The sequence below is a fragment of the Pieris napi genome, chromosome 3, assembly GCF_905475465.1.
Source record: "Pieris napi chromosome 3, ilPieNapi1.2, whole genome shotgun sequence".
NCBI classification, from domain to species: domain Eukaryota; kingdom Metazoa; phylum Arthropoda; class Insecta; order Lepidoptera; family Pieridae; genus Pieris; species Pieris napi.
In genome coordinates, this window is record NC_062236.1 from 5,215,828 (window position 1) to 5,239,829 (window position 24,002).

At 32.6% G+C, this 24,002-nt stretch overlaps 3 protein-coding genes across 5 annotated transcripts; 1 reads left to right on the plus strand and 2 right to left on the minus strand.

Annotated features, from left to right (window-relative positions):
• Window positions 1-238: 238 nt before the first annotated feature.
• On the minus strand, window positions 239-23,812 carry LOC125063264 (arylsulfatase B-like). 3 transcript variants are annotated; one of them, XM_047669622.1, is made up of 8 exons: window positions 22,337-23,812; window positions 6,892-6,979; window positions 3,833-3,992; window positions 3,255-3,481; window positions 3,045-3,153; window positions 2,333-2,485; window positions 1,463-2,131; window positions 239-940 (listed from the first exon to the last, which is right to left on the minus strand). In XM_047669622.1, the coding sequence occupies exons 1-8, from the start codon at window positions 22,342-22,344 to the stop codon at window positions 669-671; spliced, it is 1,686 nt and encodes a 561-aa protein (XP_047525578.1). In that variant the 5' UTR covers window positions 22,345-23,812; the 3' UTR covers window positions 239-668. The 3 variants fall into 3 exon arrangements, with proteins under 3 accessions (XP_047525578.1, XP_047525576.1, XP_047525579.1); XM_047669620.1 differs by lacking the exon at window positions 22,337-23,812 and adding an exon at window positions 7,720-7,846; XM_047669623.1 differs by lacking the exons at window positions 239-940; window positions 1,463-2,131; window positions 2,333-2,485; ... (2 more) ...; window positions 3,833-3,992; window positions 6,892-6,979 and adding exons at window positions 17,697-18,410; window positions 18,498-19,157; window positions 19,466-19,618; ... (1 more) ...; window positions 20,964-21,190; window positions 21,360-21,519.
• On the minus strand, window positions 9,938-11,392 carry LOC125063267. Its single transcript, XM_047669626.1, has 3 exons — window positions 11,089-11,392; window positions 10,727-10,882; window positions 9,938-10,374 (listed from the first exon to the last, which is right to left on the minus strand). Exons 1-3 carry the CDS (start codon window positions 11,173-11,175, stop codon window positions 10,321-10,323), a joined length of 297 nt encoding a protein of 98 aa, XP_047525582.1. The 5' UTR covers window positions 11,176-11,392; the 3' UTR covers window positions 9,938-10,320.
• Window positions 14,957-17,291, plus strand: LOC125063266. Its single transcript, XM_047669625.1, has 5 exons — window positions 14,957-15,726; window positions 15,880-15,979; window positions 16,043-16,147; window positions 17,015-17,170; window positions 17,238-17,291. The coding sequence occupies exons 1-5, from the start codon at window positions 14,957-14,959 to the stop codon at window positions 17,289-17,291; spliced, it is 1,185 nt and encodes a 394-aa protein (XP_047525581.1).
• Window positions 23,813-24,002: the final 190 nt, after the last annotated feature.

Sequence of the window (24,002 nt, forward strand, 5' to 3'; positions counted from 1 at the left end):
TCCAAATACATTTGTAACGATTCTTTTCTAGAAAAGATTCTTCCCAAGATTGGTACGCGAAGCCATTGAAATCAAAAAACGCAATTTTTGCCAACACCCTCCATCTTTTAGTCGATACCAACTCCGGGGCAATAAATATAGATAATGCAACTTTCTCTACAGCTGTGATACTTTTTGACATTCAACACCTTTTGTCTTCAGTCACCGTGACCACGCACGCTGTAAAGCACGCGAATCGGATAAATTTAGAATTATGTTAAATAATTTTAAACTTATAATAATACATAACTTTAATCCGGTTAAAAAGTTTTTCTTTAAGAGCATAAGCTTGTCAATAAACATGAAAAAAATACATTTTGAGTATAATTCATACAAGTAATGTGTCATGTTACTAGCATAACAAACGTAATTTTAAAAATCATTTCACGTTTAAGGCATAATTTTTAAAAGAACTTTGATTAGTGCTACAGATTTTACATAATACAAAAAATGCCTGCTACACTGATGATACTTTTATATAAAAATAACAATTATTATGACCTCTATTTATTTGTACGAATAAGAAATATATGAACTATTTTCGTCATCTTTAAAATTTCGATACAGAACTATTGAAGCACACTCCTTATTTGTACGACACACAAGAAATTATGTCAGTTATTCGCACACTAACAGCCGACGGTGAACGGTGGTGCATCCTTAAAAAAAACTTTCTCGTTGAGAGGGCTCTCTTGGGTGACATTGTTGAGCCACGTCAACCAAATATAGTTATGACTAGCTGGATTTGCGTCTATGTTTAATTTGGTTGGGCCTCGTCTAACCATTTGAGACCAGAGAGAATTCAGGCGCATAGTCATCAAGGAAACGATTTTCTGCCCTCGAAGCCATAAGTCGTGACTCTCTGCTGGATCCTTTTTAAGGTTGTAGAGGCAACCGCGGGCTATAATGATATAAATAATGTTATACATCTATTATAAGATAACGATACAGAAAAATAGATAAATAAATAATTACGTCGTATGTACACGAGGCAAACGGGCTGGAGGCTCACCTCATGTTAATTGATACATGGACATTGCCAGAAGGCTCATGAGTGCGTTGCCGGCTGTTGAAAAATATATTCTCTCTTGTGTCAAATACGTAATTTATTATTTGTATTGTAACTAAACCTAATGAATTTTTATACAAAATGGGAAACAAATGGAGTCCGAAGTTTTATTTTTTGTAATGAAATATATTTTGTCCATTCATCTGCTTAGAAACTGCTTCGGTAATTTAGTAGGTCAACTGCACTGAGTCACTGAGTGCACTAGGGTCTTGAGTTCGATTTCCAGAAAAATTACAGAAACTTACCCAATGGAGGATTACAGGACTGCGTTTTAAGAAAAATCGTAATTTCTTAATAGAAATAGGTATATAAAATAAAAGATTTATGTAAATCTAAGGAAGTACGAGTACTAACTTGGTGTTGGTATACAAGGGACTTGATCTTTAACCGTGTCTATTTGCTTCACCACAGCGGCTTTCCTCGTAGCGATAACGTCCCCATAGTCGAAAGTAATTCCTAAAGTTGAAAACACTTTAGCAACTTCAGACGACGCCAACGAGTCGTAAAAATCTGGCGGCGTTTCTTTATTTGCCAAGAATTCAGCTCCATAGTAAGCGTTCGCAACTCCGGTGAAATTGCCAATCAACAGTTTGTAATCACCCATGCGTAAAGCTGCGTATCCATTATCTCTATCTTCAACAGTAACCAACACTTCTTTTCTTGGAGATTGTTGTCCTCGTAATATTGAAGGCCATTGGTTAATTCCGTCAATCTTTTCATCGAACTTCTTTCTGCCAGCAGCTGCGAGTAATGTTGGCATCCAATCAGAAATATGCATAAGACCATCCCAAACGTTTGGTTTCAAGCCCGCATGCCAAATGAAGGCTGGAACTCTTACCCCTCCCTCCCAGGGAGTTTGTTTCCGGCCCCTAAAGGGCAAATTGACTCCCCAATTACTGTATATTCCTGTAGTGGGAGCACCATTATCAGACACGAATACGATAAGCGTATTATGAAGAATGCCTTTATCAGCCAACGCCCGGACAAGTCGTCCCACACTGTAGTCAAGATGTCGTACAACCTCTGAAATGTCATCAGACTGTAATCATTGAATGAAGTTGTCATACTTGATTATACTAGGATTGTACTTTATACAAAAACATAATTATCTACACTAATATTATAAAGACCAAAGATTTATCGTTTGTTTCCATTGAATAGGCTTCAAAATTATTGGACTAATTTGAATAATTCTTTCCACGGTTAGATAAACATAGGCCTTACCTGCATAAAGTCGTCTATCTGAGTTAGCAACGTGTCTGCTGCCAAGCTTTTTGTATAGAGGTGGTTGCAAAGCTCCGCCAGCATTACCCGCGTGTGGCGCACACGAAGTATAGTGAAGAAAGAGTGGTGTGGACGAATTATGGCCAAATATAACTGAAATAGAATATATTTAAAATACCATAATTGTGGAGTTTGTTAAGCGAGCGGAGTGTTATAACTATATTAATATCACTGATAAATGCGAATTTTGAAGTACTAATACATTATATTTTAATGCAATTATAATATTACAAATACGATTTGTTTCCTTTTAAATAAATATTTAAAGATTACAGACTGAATAGAGCAATAAGTCGATAGAAATAATCCTAAACTGCTTTTTTAAAGCTCGTTTACGAATTGAATTTAACACTGGTAAGTGTTATAAGGCGAAATATAAAAAAGTTAAACCCAGTTAATACTACTATTATGATGTAATATCATTAATAATTATAAAAAAATATTCAATTTTTTTTTTTAAAAGTTAAAGTTATTTATTTACGATTAAAATTCTACACTTTTAGTCAGACATCGCAAACATATCAATTATGTACACAGCCGCCTTTATAATTGCTATATATTTTACATTATAAATCTACGCTATTAATTTATTTCCAAAGCTGTTAACAAATTCGTTATTGTATTTTAGTGATTTATTAACTTGTTTACTTACTTTCAACAGCTCTATCTGTTAGAGCGTCCACAACATATCGCTCTTCAGTTATTTGGGGTATATCGTTGTCGAAGAAATCCAAACCAGACAAAAGTGTACCGTCAGGCCCCTGAAATGATAATATAGTGAATAATGAAATATAATGAATGTGAACTAATAGACATTTATGGCTAACTATTAGAATAGTTATTAAACATATTGACTAGTCACCGGCTGCACACTATGGTATGACAAATAATCGATGCCTCCTCCGCGCAATCCATAATGGCTGTCATAACCTCGATACTGTGGCAAAAGTTGTTTGCTCGCCATTCCAAGATGCCATTTCCCAACCAAATGCGTCTCATATCCTGTATCCTTCAAATGAGCCGGCAACAGCTTCTCAGTCAGTGGAATACCTCGATCTTCTGAGTTTGCCAAAGGAGCACCCTGCATTCCTGAAACATGCTTTCAAAATAATATTCTGCTATGTTGTTGATACAGATAAACTATTTTACGTTAAGCAGGTACAAAGGCAAAGAAGAAATTCTTTAACAGTTGTTGTAGGTTTCAACAACCCTTGCCATTGTCTGGTAGATTATTGTTGCTGTGTATATTTACATAATTTCTAACAAAATCATTATTTGAATTAATATACTTAGCATCAGATCCTGCCCGTTAAAAAGTTAGCTGAGACAAACATAGATGTCGTCTTAGATATTAAAACAGACGTTGACAGTCTGCCGCATATGCTAGTGAGGTTTTTAGGGACTTTATGCGTAGGCTTTCATGATTAATATTTAACATACCCGTTCTCATGGGGTATTTTCCTGTGAGAAGCGCGGTCCTAGCAGGTGTACATATTGCTTCGCTGTAGTACTGCTTTAAAATTGTACCACGAGTGGCGAGAGCGTCAAGGTTAGGTGTGGAGATTTGGTCCGAGCCGTGATATGAAACATCATTGTGGCCCTAAAATAGAAGAAGTAGTGAAAGGCGTGTACGGATGTAATTGTAACTGTAGTACGTTTGCAATGATAAACTTTAAAATGAACACGTATATTTTATTATCCTGAAACAAAATATATTTACTTAAATGTGTCCTCGTAAACATTCCATACTATATTATACTCGTAGTATTAATTATAACCTAACCTTATAAAAGATCTAAAAGAACAAATTCAAGCAACAAAGGTGGACCTATTCAGTCAGGGATTAGCTGACACTTTGAAAGCAACGAAAGTCATATCTAAATCTCGCGCAGATTTCAAACAATCTACAAGCACGCAACAAACTCAGAAAAGGGCAAAAAGAATTTATACTGGCAAGTTCCTCTCCCGAATCACAATTCGGAAGGGCAGAAAGGGCATCGAGGATAAAGGCAGTTGCTCACAGCACGCGGCCCGAAAACTATTACAGACAGTCGTCACATCCAGCGCCGCCGCCGCCCTCGCCGCCAGCTCCGCGCCAGCTCGCGCTCACTGCTAACACCTGCACCGGAACAGTCCGCTGGTAGTATATACATCTTTTATAAACAATGGTCACTTATTATTCGTGATACAACTATATTATCGCGGATAAAAGGTTATAAGATACCATTTTCAGCCCAGTGGTCCAAGGTGATGTTCCTAAAAGTAAACTATATTCAGAGACTGAACAAAGCCAATTCGAACAATCTATAAATGACCTTCTCTCTATTGGCGCCATTTCGGAATGTAAGCCTTGCGAAGGACAGTTTATATCTCTAGTATTTTTGATTCCGAAACCAAACGGCAAGAATAGATTTATATTAAAACTAAAAGTTTTAAATAAATTTATAAAGACATACAAAGCATTTTTATCAGCATCAGCAATGATACACATTTAAGAACGGGTTTAAACTAGATACAAGTTATTAATTAAGTATTTAATTTATCGTGTACTTATACATATAACTATTACGAGTATGTAAGTTCATATTCCTGCAAAATAACATCAATCAAGATCTACATGTGATCTGTGAGATTTGAATCCCACCCACCCTTTCACTTACCAAAGATTTACAAATGGTTACCCTCTTGCTCACCAATTAAAAACAATGTTTTAATTGTTGTGACTTTATTGTTTATAATATGTAAAACAATATGTTCTACGCTCTGCCTTGCGATTCTGTAACACGACTGATTTGAGCGCGACCGCCGCTGTGAAAACCGCTGTAAGAGTTCGAAAAGTAAGTTACTCGCAAGGCAGAACTAAATAACGATCGTCGGTAGGGCAGGCAAGAGCAGGATCATTTCAACATTACCTTCATTTTTTTAAATGAGTAAAAATATTAACATACGTGTGTAAATAATTACTACATCTTCGGACAATGCTCTTCGTATAATTATGATAGAGCTTCACTTACAAGTTACAGGTAAGTTCGTTTAATCATCAATTATATGGCGTAGAGCGAGTACCGACATAGGTACTGGATTCCATTCCCGATGAAACTTTAATTACTCTAGTTACATGCAGTTATAAAATGTATCAAGAACGCAGGTGTAAACATGACTGCTTCATACCCCAGGTTACGAGGTTACGGGACTTTATTACAACATAGTGTTTTTAACAAAAGAATGAGTTGAAAAATTAATATCTCCGATCTTATGTCACAAACAAATTTCGTAGTAATTAGAATGTAGAGAATCAATCACAAAGCACAATATACTTTGATATCTTTACTTTCAAGTATAGATCTGAAACTAATTTGTTTCCCTAAATGCTCCAATAGTCATATTTGCAAGACTCGCATTTTATAATAAATTTTTAGTTAAATCATACACTGTTATTTTACTTGCGGAATAGAAATTTTTTATTGATGCTTTTTTTAATATCAATTGTGATGTATTAATTTTTTTTTTACATTTAATAATTGACGTTCTGGTAATTAAAATGTAGTAGTTTTACCCATAAGAAAAACCCGAGTTAAAGCATATATTTTGCAAAATATTTCGCCATAAATATAAGGCACGTAGGTACGCTATTATGCTATAATTTATATGCTTATTGTTTCGTTACTAGATAAACATATACTATCAACATTTATAATTAACTAACACTATTACTACTGTGTGTCGGTTTTAAGACAATACTACCTGTACAAAATTTTATTTCCGTGAAAACATGTTTTACACAAAACAATTGTCTATTTTGCTGATCGTACCAAAAGTGGTAATTTAACAGAGTCGTACATTCTATTAATTAAACTTCAATTTACCATAGAAAACTGTGGCCTACATTTCAAGAGAACGGATATTAGGCGACTGTGACACTTGTGATATTATTGTACGCGAGATATGTATTGCAACTTTATAATCTAATCTGTGGTGTAAATATTAATTTTATTTCTATTTATATAGTTTTATATATGTAAAGTTATGACTATCGTAAATAAATAACATCATATTATAATTTATTATATCCTTAAAATAATAAAATGCATTATAATCTTGATAAAATATACGTAATGTAAACGATTAAGCTATAAAGGGCTTATAATTATTATAAGCTTATTCACGCTATTATATTAAATGAATACCAAATATTTGTATGCGAGATTATATTAAATAGAAGTAGTGGGATTTTTGTGATACTATTTCAATGTTTTTACTAATTTTTATCTATGTGCGCAATAAAAAGCGCTCTTACGGTTACGGAACACGTTTTAGAACCAAAATCGAATCGAATCAGAGGCCAGATCACCTACAATCTGAGACCAACCCATATTTGGGTTTGTTGTATTAATATTATTTACAACCAATATTTCCTTCAGTCTTCCGTATATTTTCCCAGCCGCAATATTTCGTTACGATACAATAGTTTAAAAGGAAATAAATCCCATGTTACTTACCATATCATCAGCCATTATAAAAAGTATATGTGGTTGGCTAACATCGTTCGCTGACACCGATATAATCCCCAAAAGCAGCCACCATTGCCTGCAACCTCACATTAATTATTAAAAAAACATAACCCAAGACGTATGAACTTTACTTACATTTCCTATACTATTATTTGTTTAGTAAAATTTATTATGAAGGCGACGACATGTACGTAATCTTAATCGGTTTAATATATTATAGCTTTATAAAGATTATAAGAGAGTAAGTAATACAACTTTTTACTTACTCGAAATACATTACGAATGCAAATGTATTTAACATATTAATTAAATAGATAATTGAAACTGTATCGTTTGATACATACTGTTTACAGGAACAATTGAAGCATGATTTAAATTTATTTAGACTGACAGAATACTTGGAACGTTGGTCTTTACTTATGAGCACTGAATTAGGAAAGAAACAGCCAATAAATAGTATTAAAAAATCTAGGATTACTAATTTATCCAATTATTAAAACAGGTGTTATCAGTTAACTACGATTCAGTGGTGATTTACATGAAGTCCAAGGCTTTGAAACGAAATTACAACCCATTGTTTCTCTGTTTCGTGATTGAATACAATTAAACCCTGTTAATTAGATATGACTATGATATGATATGTTACTCTTACCCAACGAGTTATCTATATTCAAATTTTTTTTTTAATTTAATAAAATTGAAAAACTATAAAAACTAATAATTTAAATCTCACAAATGTCAGTATTACTTTCTTAAGTGAAACAAATCATTTCCTTTAGCTTTTATAATTATTAAAATTAAAACAAGAATACTCACCAAAATGATGTTGGAATAAACATATTACTTTAATCTATTAATGGCACATAATTACAAAAAACCCAATTTATTTTGCCGATAATTTCAAGACCGGCTTGCTCAGCAGCTGAACGAATACAAAAGTAAGGAAAGCTGCGAAGGTACTATACAATCGCAAAATTATTATCATTAAATTAATATACGCTATTGTTATTAGTCTCTCTATAAAAATTATAAATTCTTTAATAAGTTGACGATAGTTTTCGTCTGGAAAAAGTTTCTGAAGGACATCTTAAAAGGGCAATTTCACTTCACCTAAAGAAAATTGTTTGGACGCTTGTATCTTACCTACTGCTGCCAAACATGGACATACAACACTGTGTTGTTCGGTTTTTATTTATGTGTTGTCAACACATAAATAAAAACCGAACTATTAGAACGCCAGAAAGCAATGGAAGCCAGAAGTGGCAAAGAGCGGGCATATGGCAAGATACACAGTTTTTTTTTGTTTTATTTCTGTATTTTACAAAATAATATACCTAATACAATCACAATATGTTACATTAGGAAACCGCTGTGGTTTGTATTAAAACTAATATTAAGATTAATTTGAATTTTGATTAAGATTAATATTAATTCAGATAAAATGTGGACTTTAAATACAACTATATGGAAAGGACCAAGGGGAAGAAGGAGAAGAGGGCGCCCCAAAAAAGGTGGATAGAAGAAATAGAAGCGGTAGCGGGAAGCGAATGCAGAAAGAAAGCCATGGACAGAGTTAGTTGGAAAAAGCTGGAGAAGTCCTTTACCCATGAAGGGGTTCCGATCGATGGTACTGAGGTTAGCAACCTTATAATATACTAACAAATTAAAAACATGCCATTCGCTGCAAGTAGTTAGAGTAGAATTAACTTAATGAGATATGTGATAAAATACAAGTTAATTATAAAAGAATCTAGATGTCTTAATAAGCAGGATTTGTTTTAAATGGGCCGGGCTCCCGCGTTTTGGAATGGACCACAACTAAACGCTACATAATTTAATACTAATTATTGGTTCGGCTTTGTAGGCTGTATCTAATATAAGGTTGGACTAAAAGAAAGGCACAAGTGTCTCCTTTTATTTCTTTGTCTAAAAGCAGTAACATCTTGACCGCTTTGTTTGCAGGGTAAACATTCGCAGAATGACATCCTCGGTCAAGAATGTTTTCAGGAATCCTTGAATTACGTTTAGGTGTATGCGAATGCGACCTTTTCTTTCAGACAATGGAAAAGAAGTATATCATGATAAGCAAGCGTCTGTGGTACTTCTTACATCGTACTTAACTTTTTGCTAACTTTAGGTTTCTCGATTTGGATGACGCTGCAAATGACTTGATATAATAAAATAGTGAAATTGAAAGAATTGAAAGGTCCTCGATGAAAAACTCAAATGCCGTTAATTTAAAATATATATACACATTTTTGGTTCTCGATTTAATTCAAGAAAAATGCATGCCCGTTGTCATTGTGGTAGTTGCCAGTTGCTACCGATAAGTGTTCGGCATCAGATGTTAATTATTACAACCGATTGGACTTTTAATTAAACATTAACTCCCGGTCGGAGTTGGTGTGATTTTAAATGCTCTTTTTAATCCGTTTAATATATGGCCATCAATAAAATAATCTCAGTTTAAAAGTGGAGATATGAAACCTTTTCGTTTTTTTACATCTATAATATTTTTAAGTCATCTATTTCCAATATAATCTTAAAAAGTTGTTTTTGTGATCTAACGGTCGCGACCCACGTGCCCTTGCTTTATGTTATGATTAACATAGAGAGATTACATATTATGATAAGATTAACAACTGATTTAACTTCCCTTGAAACTCGGTTCAAAACAATGACACAATTTGTGATGGATTAATGTTATATATGCATACTTGAGCTGTGTGTAGTAAATAAATACTTCCACCGGCTTTGAGCCATTAGATTTGCAATAGTGAACAAAATATATCTATCTAATCCTCGAAGTAGGTTTAACTAAATGAGTGCGACTGTTATTTGACAAAGTTGATGAACCCTATAATTCACGTAATACGTTATAAGACAGAACCAGTCAAATAGGTCAAGCCGTCTACGCCTAATGTTATGATAGTGTGTCAGCGTTAAAAGATTGCAAAGTGCTGGGAGCGGCATCTTATTTTAAACATGTTCGACGCAATGAAAAATCAAAACGCCTGACGATTTTTATACACTGTAATTTTTGTTAAACGTTCTTCCTATTATATAATATACGTCTTATACAAATAGATACGAGTATGTACTAAGTGCACATGAGGATTGCGAGACTATTTAATTTATTATTTATACAAAATAATTATAGTTTGTTTAATATTGCATTAGAAGTACATTTCATGATTATTCCAATTTATAGCAATTAAAATTACAATACTCTGTAATAAATCTTCGCCTGATGATCCGTTTTGCCTGGACTTAATTCAACGATTTTGATTTATATAGTAAAAAGAGTTTTGCTATAAAATACTTATTCTTTTAAAATTATATTTTTATAACATTTTTGTTCCAAATATGTAACGATTCCTAAATATGTTTTGTTATTTGCATGTTATCAAAACGGGTCTAGTCCAAAACAGCAATTAAAAGATTAAAGAGAGCATAAGCTTGTCGATAAATCTGAAAAAATACATTTTGAGCATAATTCATACAAGTAATGTGCCATGTTACTATTTATGGTTTAAATTATTTAATTACTTTATTTTTATTCTATTACTGATATCTTTACTGCAACATTACTAAACTGCGTAATGCACTAACATTTTCTTATTTTCCACTTTCTTCTAATAAACTCCTCTGTAGTTCCCTCCACATATATTTTAAAATTAAGTAACCAAAGAAACCTTTAGAAACTGAAAATACTGTCTGCTCTTAATTTGGCTACTGATAATACATGTAAATAAGATCTTCCTTTTTAAATATCAAAGTTACCAATATGAATTAATTAATTTTGTGTTGATTAAAAACCTACGTCAGTTAATTGTTCAAGGCAGATATCGAGAAACATAGTGCTTAAGCCAACTGGCAGGTCCACGCGGATCATCAATAATAATATTAACGTTCGTGGTTCTCTTTCTACGTGATGCTCCCAACCACATGAATATAGAGCCATTTTGATATCATTGGTCTGAAATAAAATAAAGCTGAACTTAAAATAAAATCGATTGTTTTAAAGGTTCTAGAATTACCTACGTGGATCTAAGAGCTAAAGTTCTCGTAAAGCTACTTTTTATATCTGCATATTTAACGACAATTATAACGTAAATTCTGCCTCATAAGGGAATATTTTTTTATATGTATGTTTTTGTATAAAGTGTAAATAAATAATTTCACCTTTTCCAAAAGCATATCGCCGTAGTAACAAGGAAGCCCACATAATAATGAGGCTCCAAATGCGAATCCTATAATTTCAATGTTCATTTCTCGATTTGTATTACCCTAAAACCCAAGATTAGCAACATTAGTCCAATTTTATGTACGCCTTGAAAAAGAATATGACTTACCTCCTTAAGTTGATAAAAAAGAATCGGCAAAATAACGATCACAGCCTTAAAAATGATTTCGTGAAACATTTGCAAGCTCTCATTTGTTTTTTTCATAAAACTAAAAAACACGATAAATTAATTACAAATTTATATATGTATCTCAAACTAAATCAGAAACAATATACTTATATGTCATGGAGAGATGTTTAGCAGCCAATTTGAGATTTTGAACCTCAAAACCCTTGTTTCTATTAGAATATGTATTCGCAATTCTTCGTCTCACTAACTCCAGCTGACCACATCCGTGTAACATTAATATGGGTCCCAACGCCGGACCAGCTATATACATTATAACTGCATACATATAACCATAAGTAAATAGTGCAAACAGTGATAAACACACCGATGTTTCATTTTTCCAATGCTCCAAATCTCCAGGATAGGTTATATTATACAGATGAACACATTGAAACTTTCCCGTCATTGCCGCATTGTGAACCATTGGTAAAATCGCACTTAGCTGATGTACAGTAACACAAGATAACCCCACAGCCAACCAAATGTGCATAATCATTTTACCTCTTTTAGCATAATCTAATACTACATTGTAGTCTTCAATTGCAAAGCGTTTGGCCAGATCATAGTCTTCTTTCATTTGATTTATTAAATCTTGAAAGTGAAATCGATGCCACCCCATGACAATGTGATATAAAGAGACGACAGTAAAAATAACAATTAAGACTCCGTGATAACAAGCTTGACTAAAGTTTTTATCCTTCAAATCGTGGAAAAATGTACTATATGTGGCGAAACTGACACCAAGCATGAATGTTCCATACATAATAATGAATTTCAAGAACCATTTCTTGTCTCGTGGTATGTTTGGATGAGTTTTGTTTAACCTCATTGCTTTTAACATGGTTTTAAATATTTTCTCGAAGCGTAATTCGTCACGAGTATTCATGTTGAAGTAAAAATTAAAATTTTGTGCGCGTACATATTAAAAAATGTATATTGTGTTCTGCAAATTATGAAAACAATGAATAAATTATGGGTTATGTTCTAATGATGAAATAGTCATAATTTTACGGTGGTTTCGTACATAGTGATAAACAGAATGTAAGGATTTTATGATATTCAGATAAATTTATATTATATTTATGGATACGTACCAATTCTTATCAGGTCGGTCACGCAAGTGCGAGCCAATGTGAGTGTCCATGGGCACCGGTATCACTTAACATCAGCCTACTGTCCGATTGTTCCCCGTTATATAAAAAAAAATTTTTTTTAGTATAATAAATGAAATCACAATAAAATGTCTCCTAAAGTACTCCTGTTATGCCTTATATATTAATTCGTGGGTATTAAGACAAAACACATCATTTTTTATTTTAGATTTTACTGTAATATTTAATCGTATACCTTATATTTATTTAATCGTATTCCCTATATTTATTAAAGTATATCTACTACATACACTTAAGTAAAATTCGTCACTTGGCATGACTTAAGGCTTAGGGACTTCTAATATTTAACCCTAAACATTATATATTAAGCCGTTGAAAGCTTGGCAAATTACCCTGAAGTAGACTTAAACGACACGAAACGTTTAATTTTCTTAATAGCTTCTTGTAAATTCAAAAGGACTAAATAAAACTTAATTATTTGCAAGTCCTTTCCACTGGACCTTGCTTTAGAATATTAAGTATTTTTTTATAATCGAGTCGCCTCTACCTTCTATATCAGAGTTCCCCAAACTTTTTTGTGTCGGGTAGACCCCCTACTTACCTGATATTGATTTCCTGTAAATTTCTAACTGTAGTGAAGTTTAGTGTTAAAAACTTAAAGTAAAAACACATGTTAATTTATACATTTATTAATTGAATTTAAATTAAAACTACTCAAAATAAAATTTTGTATCTGTTTGTTTGTAATTTATATGTTTTGATATTATAAGATAGTATGATGTAAGTAAATAGGTACTATCAGTGTATGTGTTGAGATCCACTATCGTGGACCCCCATTTTTTATTTCATGGACCCCCAAATGCTGACGTAGTCAATCCCCTTGCAGGTTGTCATAGACCCCTAGGGGTCGATATAGACCACTTTGGGAATCACTGTTCTATATTATTGAAGTGAAGCATCTTTAGGCGCATGAGGGTAAAATTTTTACGGAACGTCACGAAGATGTGCAGCGTTGTTGTCGAAGAAAAGGGAGAGAGCGATTGAGAGCGAGTTAGAAAGCTGAATTACCTTATAGAATTTCTATTATTAAAATTATTTTATAAATTAGTATTTATGCAATTTATTTGTCCAAAATAATTTATTGAAATCTCAAATGACGAATTGTAAATTAAAATGCCATGTGTTTTTATTATCGAAGAAATAAATTTATTATTTGTATTCATTTTCGACACTTAATATTTTCATGACAATAAAATTCCTAACATATCTTCTTTTTTCCCTCCCTCTAAGTCTTGGAAATCTAAAGTTTTAGATTTGTATAAATATGAACAAGAGTTAAAAATTTATTTGCCAAAGAAGTTTCACTTCTGACATGTGTACCTACTTTGTACGCACGCACTTTTTTTAAATCTAATATTACTTAGTGCCTAGTACTTTTATTTTCTTTTCTCTATATTTGAATACAAAAGTTCATTGCCATGGTTACGATTGTTTTGCAGAGAAGTAACATCGTAATCAGGGTAACAAACGTGGTAAGTATGGTACACGTTTTATAATAATGCCCAAGTAGATTAAACTATATCACATTTTATATGTTTTGTGTCAAACCCAGAACAATCACGCTGTAAGCACGTACCGTCTTAAGCCCATGAGCACGTGTAAGTATTTTTAAATATAAAATCTGTATTAAACAATCAATCGACGGTCTAAAGTGCTATATTATGTAGTGATAATTGATTGCTGATTGGTGAGTGGAAGAAATTCGATTGCGCTGTAATTTCGCTTACCGAGTAGCTGTCACTTGTCAGGTGTCAGAACCAGCAGTGTTGATGTGTACCCTTTATGGAATTGTTCGCCAACCACGTATTATCGTTGTACTAAAGCTTTCTACATAATGTCCGTGCAATTTATATTTAGATTTTTAATTCAAAAAACATGATTTGTACGTCTCCAACTGCATTATGTTTAAATTTGCAGAAAACTCTCGAATATGGGAGACAATATTTTGTATCTGTTTTAAACCTTTAAGGCAAGGGGGTGCTCAATTACTACCCGAAATAAGTCGGCCACTAAGATTCAGAGTTGAATCTTTGTGCGAAGATTGACTCCCGTATATCATCTAAATATATAAATATATTATATATAGATATTTATCACACGTTGTCATACTTAACACTATCTCAAATCTGAATCCCTTAAACACGAAGGAAATTATGTTATGTATGCATTTCCGAGTTTTTGCAGAGTTTCAGTTACACATTCTTGTATTCAAAACGCCTCAGAATTCCCATTTTGTATCCTTACATCCTAATCCCGTTACAAACTTCGAGTATACTTACAATAAATATCTCATTGTAACTTTAATTATGAAAAACACTTTACATTCATAAATCAAAATATTTCACTGTATTTTATCATAAGTATAGTAGCAATGTCAAAGACATCCATGAATTCTCAGGCGCATTAAGATCCATATAAAAATGCTATTCGTACGACATATTATTCATAATCGCCATCGCCGTCAAAATGAGCGACTTAAATTTGATTTTCGATAAAGAATTTAAAATCACAACGTTGGCAATGAGATGCAATAGATCCTGGCCGTATGGAAAACGTAGTGTGTTGTGCAAAATCCAAGTTTTTTTTTCGTATTTCGTCAGCATTGTTTGCTTGTTTTTCCTTCTTTACTCTATGATTTTGCGCGATTTCCCGGACGAAGACTATGGTGAAGTGGTAAAGAACGGAATAATTGTAATAGTTTCCACCTCTGTGATAATCAAGTTTTTTATACTAATACATCACCGAGAATCTCTTGTAAATTTAATTCAAATCGTACAGAACGATTATGAGGAAGCGAAGCAATTTAACAACGACGATAAAACTATCATTTTGGACTACGCTCAAAAGGGGAAGGACATTTGCAAAATCTGGATAGTTATTGCTGCGGGCGCTAGCATGATGTTTCCTATTAAGGCTATAGTTTTAATGGCATATCACAGTTACAGGGGAGAATTTAAACTAGTTCCTATATTTGATATGAATTATCCTGATGTTATTAATGCTCTTAAGTACGAACCTAAGATTTATTTATTGCTTTTTCTTTTGATATTTCCGTTTGATTGTTTCGCTGGGACCATGTACGTAGCATTTGATCCTCTTGTTCCTATATTTATGTTGCACATGTGTGGCCAGCTTCAATTATTAAGCCAACGAATTACGCATTTATTCTCTCAAAATGAGGCGGATATAAAAGAAAATTTGAGAAGCATAAATATAAAGCTGCAGTCAATATATAGGTAAGAACTTCGTTTCAGTCAACACAACTGAACGATAAATATTTTCTAAAAACTACTGGAATATTTATATTATATAGTAACTTGTTTTTAACACATTTTTATTTATTGTATATTTATATTTTATTAATTACTGAGGAAAGTTCTCTTTTTCAGTTTTTTGAAAACCGTCCAAAATATATTCACCGTGCAATATGAATACAACTTAAAAACAACAACATTTTTAATACCATTTGCTTTTTTTCAAATCATTCAGGTAAGTAAGATTTAAGATTCTTTTTAAAAGATATGTATACTTACTAACAAAGCACTTTTTTAGTCTCTGAAAAATCGTGAATTCAATTTGGAGTTCGTTTTCTTCTTTATTGGAGCTATTCTACATTTTTATATTCCGTGCTACTACAGTGATATGCTCATGGACAAGGTGAGATGTATATACTTTATCATAAACAATATTCATTTGTTTTATATTGAAAAACTTGATAATATGAAACATAGATGCTAGTCAGGCGCTAATTAAATATAAGCGTCAGTCTGGTAGATAGTACCAGGAACAACAATTCTTTCTCGCACAGTACACTATCATGCAACAGTGACAAAATCTTGAGTTCTCTGCCGTACCACCGTAATTTTTAAATGTTGTATCTTACCTATTGTCAAAAGTGGCCTTTAACCACGTTTAGCATTTCGTGATCATTTGTTTTTTGTATTAGACAAGTAGGCGATCAGCCTTCTGCGCCTGACACACGTAATCGACGTTTTGAGTCTATGCCCTGAGGCATGCCGGTTTCCTCAAAATGTTTTACTTACGAGCAAGTGTTAAGTGTGCACATCGACAGAAAATCCAAAGCACAGCCGGGGCTCGAACCTACATTCTCAGGATGGGAGTCGCACGCAGGGCCGCAAGCATAGAACTGCTCTCACATAGTCTCACCTTGTAAATCTTATGCTTATCACAATTAAAGAAATATAGATACTGCGTGAAGATTTTATTCATAGTTCTTAATATTAATTTGTGATAATAGGAAAAATATTGTTTAATTTTTGATTAATTCGTAATAAAAATAAACAACGACTAAGTAAACATAAACTACATCCATTAGTTTCGAACCATAACGTTTGTTACACTGTTTGTTAAGTTTTATTAGTCGTTTATTACCTTTCGTATCGTCGTAATTAAAATCAAACGTTACATATGCTTGTAATCTGAGATCTCCTATACCTAAACACAACATATGCATTATGACTTTATGTAGTAACCAGGTATGAATAAAATAATTGTTTATAACAGAGTGGAAAAATGCGAGAGGCAATATATTCAAGCGGCTGGGAGCATAATGCAAACATAAAAAACAGAAAAACGATATTATTCATGTTGACCAGGACTACAATGCCGCTCGTTATCCGTACAATATTTTACCCCATTTGTCTTGACACATTTGCCGAGGTAAGGTCCTTCATGTAAATAGTTTGAGTATAGAATATTTTTGTGAGTAAAGAAACTTTATTTTCAGATGACTCGCCATTCCTATACCATTTACAATTTAATGAACGCTGCATGGGGATAATTATATTTCTAGGACGTGATTAATAGTTGATATGTAGAAAGCAAATAAATAGTTTCACCCCGGATCTTTCTTAACTTTTATTAGATATAAAACAAAACACGCTTGTCAACTGTACTTTTTGAAGTTATAATTCTTTAGGCGCATATGAAAAATTGATGACAGTGAAATTTTACGATGCGCGCGCACCGTGACACAAAATTAACAGAATGAAGTTGCCCACGGAAGATGCTACGGCATTGGACATAATTTAAAAACAACATTCGAATAATAATAGAATGTATGTTACACTTAATGTAAGAGAATAATAATAAATATTTATTTATTTAATTTTTCAAATGTAAACAGAACTTTATTGACTATAATGACTCCTTTTCCAGTCTTTGATTTTTTAATTGTAAGTAATTATTTGCATGTAATCAAAAACTATTTTTAATAATGCCAAAGAAGTATAACTTCTTACGCGCGTACATAAGTACACGCACCCTTTTTTTTATAGATAACGAGTGTATTTTAGATATTGAAACGGACATAAACTATATGAGGTCGCTTTAAAATGTTTCAAGATCAGTGACAATTCCGCGAATATTTTTGATATTGTCAGAAGTTTATAATTAATTGCCTTTACGTTTTACAGACCCACGTCATCTAAATACATATAAAATATTCAACAAAGAAGGTTATTCTTTGGTTAATTACTATTTACAATATACAGAATAGTTATTAATTCATATAAAAAAATCCTCTTACTTAATAGAATCTATTTTCCAATCACTACTTAATAATGTCTGATAAATTAAAGATTTTCAATGTACATTAAGCAAATAAATAATAATTTAGAGCATACTGTCATTAAAATGTTCCACAACGTTACTAAACACCTCTCTAAGCTGCTAACTAAACTTTACTCAGATGCGATTCCGTCAGCCCATATCGTCCATGTGTAATTATGCAAACTTGGCGCAGCTCTCAAGTCTCTGTGGAGCGGCACTTTCCTCGGAATTGTCCTTTTAATCTCGTCTTGTAAACGGGAGTACAATCTATCAGCGACATCGGGATAAGTGCTTGATAAATCCTGTGTTTCGCAAGGATCCTGCTCTATGTTAAACAGACACCGTTTATCTGAAAAGACAATATTTTTCATTAATGTACTCTTTTGCAAATTCCTTTGTCTTCAACACAATGTTAGAGATAAAATGGGCTAAGTACCTTTATCCGGATAACAAATTTCCCTATTATCATTCTCTGGACAGTCAATTTTCATATACTCCCTCAACTTTGTATCGTTTAATTTAAAAGGAATACCCATTTCAGTTATGACGGAATATACAGCACTCTCGGTAAGAGCTTTTCTATATGTGGGAGGATCACAAGTGAGTCCTCTTAGTTCTCTTCCTTGGTGATTACAATGTTCAGTCACAATTGTTCCCGTTACTAATTTAAACTCGTCCTCAATGATAGCAGCGAATCCACTGTAGTCATCGATTTCGAATATAACATTGCGTTTGGAGGACTTATTAGAGATGATACTATCCCATAGTTCAATGCCATCAATATCCTCTGGTGGAGTTGCACCAGCTGCTTTTATTAATGTAGGCATCCAATCGGATACATGCATATATCCTTTCCATATATGATTAGTTTTAGTCAAATTCTTGCTCCATATCAATCCATTAACTCTAATACCTCCTTCAAATGGAGTGAACTTAATACCTCTTAGTGGATAATTCGATGCATAATTGACTGAAGCACCTGTCGTTGCACCACCATTGTCTGATATAAATACGATTATCGTGTTATCTAAGATTCCTTTTACATGCAGTGCCTTTACTATATCTCCGACACTGTCATCTAATTTCTTAACCATGCCTGTAAGAAAGAAGAAAAAAATAACTGCCAAAATCATTTATATTGTCAATCACTATTTTATTGAGTACTACTTTTACAATATTATTTTCGGTACAAAGTCATATTAAATCGCCTTATTTTTTCTTCTATGATCGTATTCTGTTTACGACCAAATAAAAAGGTATTAAAAAGGTTAAGGTCGTAACCGCGTTTCTAGTCATTCATCCTAATCTAATCAAATACAATGACGTCGGTGCTCTTGCAAGAGGTTAAATGCACAAGGGTTCAATACGTATAAATTATTATTAATAAAGAGGTTAATTCAGTACCGGCATATATCCTTCTTTGTGGAGAGGCAAGAAATCGCATGTCTCGCACTGCTTCCGGCGGAGCCTGTAACTGCGCTCCCATGTTAGCGGAGTGGGGCGCGTTGTGTGCTACCATTAGAAATAGCGGCTTGTCTTTATCGTGATTGCTTATTACTGTAAATAGAAAAAAGTAAAGTATCTTGCGCATATGCATCCGAGTCGCTTTGTCTAATTTTCGGGCCTAAAAGCATTTTTCGTGAATCAAACATTGAATCGTCGCGTCTCTTAAGAGCGTAAAACTATAGTGGCGATTTTGTATAACATTCAAACTAATAAACATAAAGTATTTTATTAATTAAATTAAATATTAATTTTATTAATTCTTTTAGCTTCAGATTCAGTTATCAAAAGGTACCAAAATGTATTGAACTTTCAACAAGGGCTAATTTTTTCCTATGCAATAAATTTAGAATATAAATGAATACTAAAAATATACGTTTTGATCTACAATAAACAAATTCGTTTATAAACTACCTATAAGACTTACCTACATAAGTAAATTATAACTGTGCAAATAATAAACAGTATCATTAGGATATCGATTGATTAGAAACCTTTGAACCAAAACCTAACGATAATTCCATACTCACTTGACTTGGCTTCCGCATTGTAAAGGTCGGTGACATAACCTTTGGCGTCCCAGGCTGGGGACATATCTCTATATAAATCAAAGCCAGCGACATCTCCTATAGACCACTACAAAATATATATAAAATATATTAAGTAATATTATTATTAATTTAGTAACCTTTACCACCTTTGAGGCTTAGTGGTTCACCCAAAATAAGGCACATAAGGAAACATTTGCAAACTACCGTTTCTTAGTTCATAACGTTTAGTTTATTGAAATCATGAATTCTGGAGAAAAAGTTATTGATAGTTTTTGGGACTTGTAGAAAGTCACAAGCGTCTATGAAAAAAATATGGCTAAAAAGTATTAAATATGTCTGTAATAATGCCTCATTGGGTGCCGTTTTAATACCTTTCCTAATCGTACAAAATAACGACTATTAAATATTGTACACTATTACTCTCGGGCTCTCTCTTTTTTCTTTGCAAATAATTAGACGTGACAAAACATACTTCGACTATTTAAGGCTTACAGTTCACTAATATTTCCTTCTCAATTAAATGAATACAATTACACATACTTTGCTATTAAGTCATATTCTTAATTATTTTATTATTTAAAAAAATATGATAAACGCCGCCGTTCGGCTTTTACAAATATTAGCTGTACATTTGGAGAAGCAAACTTTTTTAATAAGTCTATGTCACTTTTAATATATTTGTTATAAACAATCATAAATATTCGATAAACCCGTTCATTCAACTGAAAATTGTTTTTAGATATGGTCACGCAATCACAATATCAGTCAATTATCGTGTGAATCGAATAACACGCTTTACTAATGAGTGAAATAGATGTCTTTTTGTTTTAGATCAATTATTCACTTACAGTCTCCTGCAATATATATTCATAGTAATCGATAAAACCGCCTCTATGACCAAAATGGCTGTCAAATCCGCGATGTGTTGGTAAATATTTCTTCTTCGAATGTCCAAGATGCCATTTCCCAACCAGTCGTGTGACATAACCTAAATCTTTGAAATACTGTGGTAATATTTTATGCGTCAGCGGTAGTCCTCTGTCTTCTCCATTTGTCAAGGGATAACCTTGCATTCCTGAAATATCATAATGTTTGCTGCTACTGATTCTCATAAAAACTTAAACGAAACTTCAAATCATCGCACTATTCCAACTTATTTAATACTTTTGGGATAGAATGAACTTTAGATAAATAAAACCTAATAGAAAAATATCAGAGGGTAGAACTACTTATTTTACACCTACCTACAACGTGAGCATATTTTCCACTAAGCATGGCTGTTCGCGACGGTGTGCATACACAGTGGCTGTAGTAGCGTTCCAACGCTACACCCGTGAGTGCCATCATGTCAATATTAGGCGTTAAAGACTGATTGGACCCATGGAAGCTGACATCATCCCAACCCTATCGAAAAGAAATACGTTTTTATAAAAGATTTTAAAAAAGAATCTATTTAAGTCATTAAGAGATTCTGGAGAAGAATTATACCGGAATATTTGCTCGTAAAGATAATTTGTAAAAAATCACAAATCACATAATGTGTTATCCAAATATTTATTTTTATAAATATAAAGTTTTCAAAGTCATCAAATATTAGCTATTACCAACGCCATCTCGTGAAAAAGTTAACATTATCATTTCTAATACAAAAAAAAACAAAATTTAACAGCTTTCTTATTTTTACTCAAAATTAAAGTAAACTCTGACGAGTAGGTAACCCTAAAAGTAATACATTATAAAAAAACATATTTTGCAAATTAAATTATGAATACACGTCAAAGTTTCATGTAAGAATTTCGGGTCGATTACCAGCTAAAGAACCTTTATTTCCAAATAACATAATATACGATTCGGTAAAAAAGCGCGCCAGAAGGATTAAGTGGAATCGACTAACCCCATAAAATTATCGAGTACAGACGCAGAAATGTGTTTGCCATTCTCTATTGGCAGGTTATGGGAACTCATACGTATTCATATGCTAATCAAATTATAGTTCAAACGCAAACAGTGGATAGGTTTGTTTATACAATAAAAACTTTCTCGACTTATTGTCACTTTTGAAATTTGTTAGCTAATTATCACACTATTTTGGCTGTTATTATAAAATAAATGATATATTTGTCATCTATGTTGTTTTAAAATTATTTCGTTGTAGTAATTTCTATAAATATTTTTATATTAAATATTTTAATAAATAATCCGTAGAAATTTAATAACTTACCAAGTCATCAGCAACAATTAGAACTATATTCGGCCGGCTAAATTTCCCGTCACTCACAAGAAAGTGAAAAAATGATAATAAATAGAAAATTTTAATACTTAAAAAACACATTTTAACAAAACTAGCACACATGTATTACAATGAAGACATAGACAATCAATACGACTGTCGATCTTATTGATAGTAAACAAACTGAGGAGACAACTTCTTCGAGAGAATTATGCAATGATATGACACAAGTATTAGCGGGTCACCAGACAAATAAATTTTATCCTCCATTTCACTATAGCTCCCTTGACCTAAGACCTTTCCAATTTTCACTCGCACTGTAGACAATGTTAGTTATAAACGTTTTAATGTATGTACAACTTCACATAAAAAAGCCGAAAAACACAAGTTGAAGCTAAAACTATATTTCTAAACTAATTTAAATTTGCTATAACAAAAAAAAACGAAAGAGAAGATGCAACCGTGCTCGGCTACTATATATTCCACACTAAGAAATTCAGTTGTCTATAATATATCTAGGCTAAATGGTAAATTCTCTACCGACGACTCCAGGATCTTAGTAATAAGTTCTAGAGGGCTACAGCGGAACTGTGCATTTTCCCCTCGGATATAGACAGGATTGCTGAAGATATAAATAGATACTATTTTGCAATACCTACTAACCGTTTACCAATAATTCCATCTATATAGAAGTAGAAAGCGCTTATATGTAGTCTATTTTATAATTACGACATTCTAAATTGGTTAAATTGTGACAGACACATTATTTGAATTTAAATTATTTATATTTTAGCACAATTACTTAAATTATGATCAAAATCGTCATTGACTTACTTACATTATATAAAAACAAGTTTTCCCATGTAACATAATATTACGATAAACAACTTTGTAATATACAAGATAATATTGACACAATAGTCGCGAAGAACTAGGTTGGAAGATCGTTAGGAAGTCAGTCAGTTCGTAAAGGCGTGTCCGTCTTCATGGCTCAGTGATGAAGCACTATGTCTTTTTCCATATGTCTAACTATTATTAATAGTTACTCAAGGTTTAGTAGAGAATTGCAAAGCTGTCTATAAATAAAAATGTTTATCCCATGGCTGGAGCGGTATTTTATGTTTAAATGAAACAGACAAAGTTGTAGCAAAATTTATAAAAGTAAATATTCTTAATTCCTTCATCACTTAAAACAATTTATTGATATAAGATTGTCTATGTTACAAGTAGCACAAAAGTTTATTTGAAAACTTAACAAGTATAATATGTATTATAATTTTACAGGAGCTCATAATGGTTATGTAAAACATAGCTCGTTAACATTTTGTGGATGCACGTTGGCAATTGTCCATTTACTTATCGCCTAGAAAAAGTACTTAATATGATTTATACGCAATAAATTATCAGTTATGTTTCTTGGTAATTACGAATATGGGCCTATCTTTTACCCCCTGCAAATTTTATCATAAAAAAAAATGTTGGATCCAAATAAAAACCTATATTATATATAGAACTTAAATAATGTTAAGATTATGCGCAAGATTACCAATCTAGCGCATCTGCTTTGATATATTTTTTTTAGTTTACCCCTTACCTAAAGAAGTTTCTTTGCTTGATACATATGGCTGATTTTATGTTCTAAGATATGAGCTGGTAT

Bases quoted from the DNA above. Each gene is read 5' to 3' on its own strand.
- LOC125063264 (XM_047669620.1), bottom strand. From the start codon at position 7,742: ATGTTTATTCCAACATCATTTTG. The intron at 3,482-3,832 runs GTATGTTAAATA...AGCATGTTTCAG, and splicing joins AAAATACCCCATGAGAACGG to GAATGCAGGGTGCTCCTTTG. The intron at 941-1,462 runs GTTAGTACTCGT...ATATCATTATAG, and splicing joins CCCTTGTATACCAACACCAA to CCCGCGGTTGCCTCTACAAC.
- LOC125063267 (XM_047669626.1), bottom strand. From the start codon at position 11,175: ATGAACATTGAAATTATAGGATTCGCATTTGGAGCCTCATTATTATGT. The intron at 10,883-11,088 runs GTGAAATTATTT...ATTTTATTTCAG, and splicing joins GCGATATGCTTTTGGAAAAG to ACCAATGATATCAAAATGGC. The intron at 10,375-10,726 runs GTAGGTTTTTAA...GTATTTTTTCAG, and splicing joins GCCTTGAACAATTAACTGAC to ATTTATCGACAAGCTTATGC.
- LOC125063266 (XM_047669625.1), top strand. From the start codon at position 14,957: ATGAGCGACTTAAATTTGATTTTCGATAAAGAATTTAAAATCACAACG. The intron at 15,980-16,042 runs GTAAGTAAGATT...GCACTTTTTTAG, and splicing joins CTTTTTTTCAAATCATTCAG to TCTCTGAAAAATCGTGAATT. The intron at 17,171-17,237 runs GTAAGGTCCTTC...CTTTATTTTCAG, and splicing joins GTCTTGACACATTTGCCGAG to ATGACTCGCCATTCCTATAC.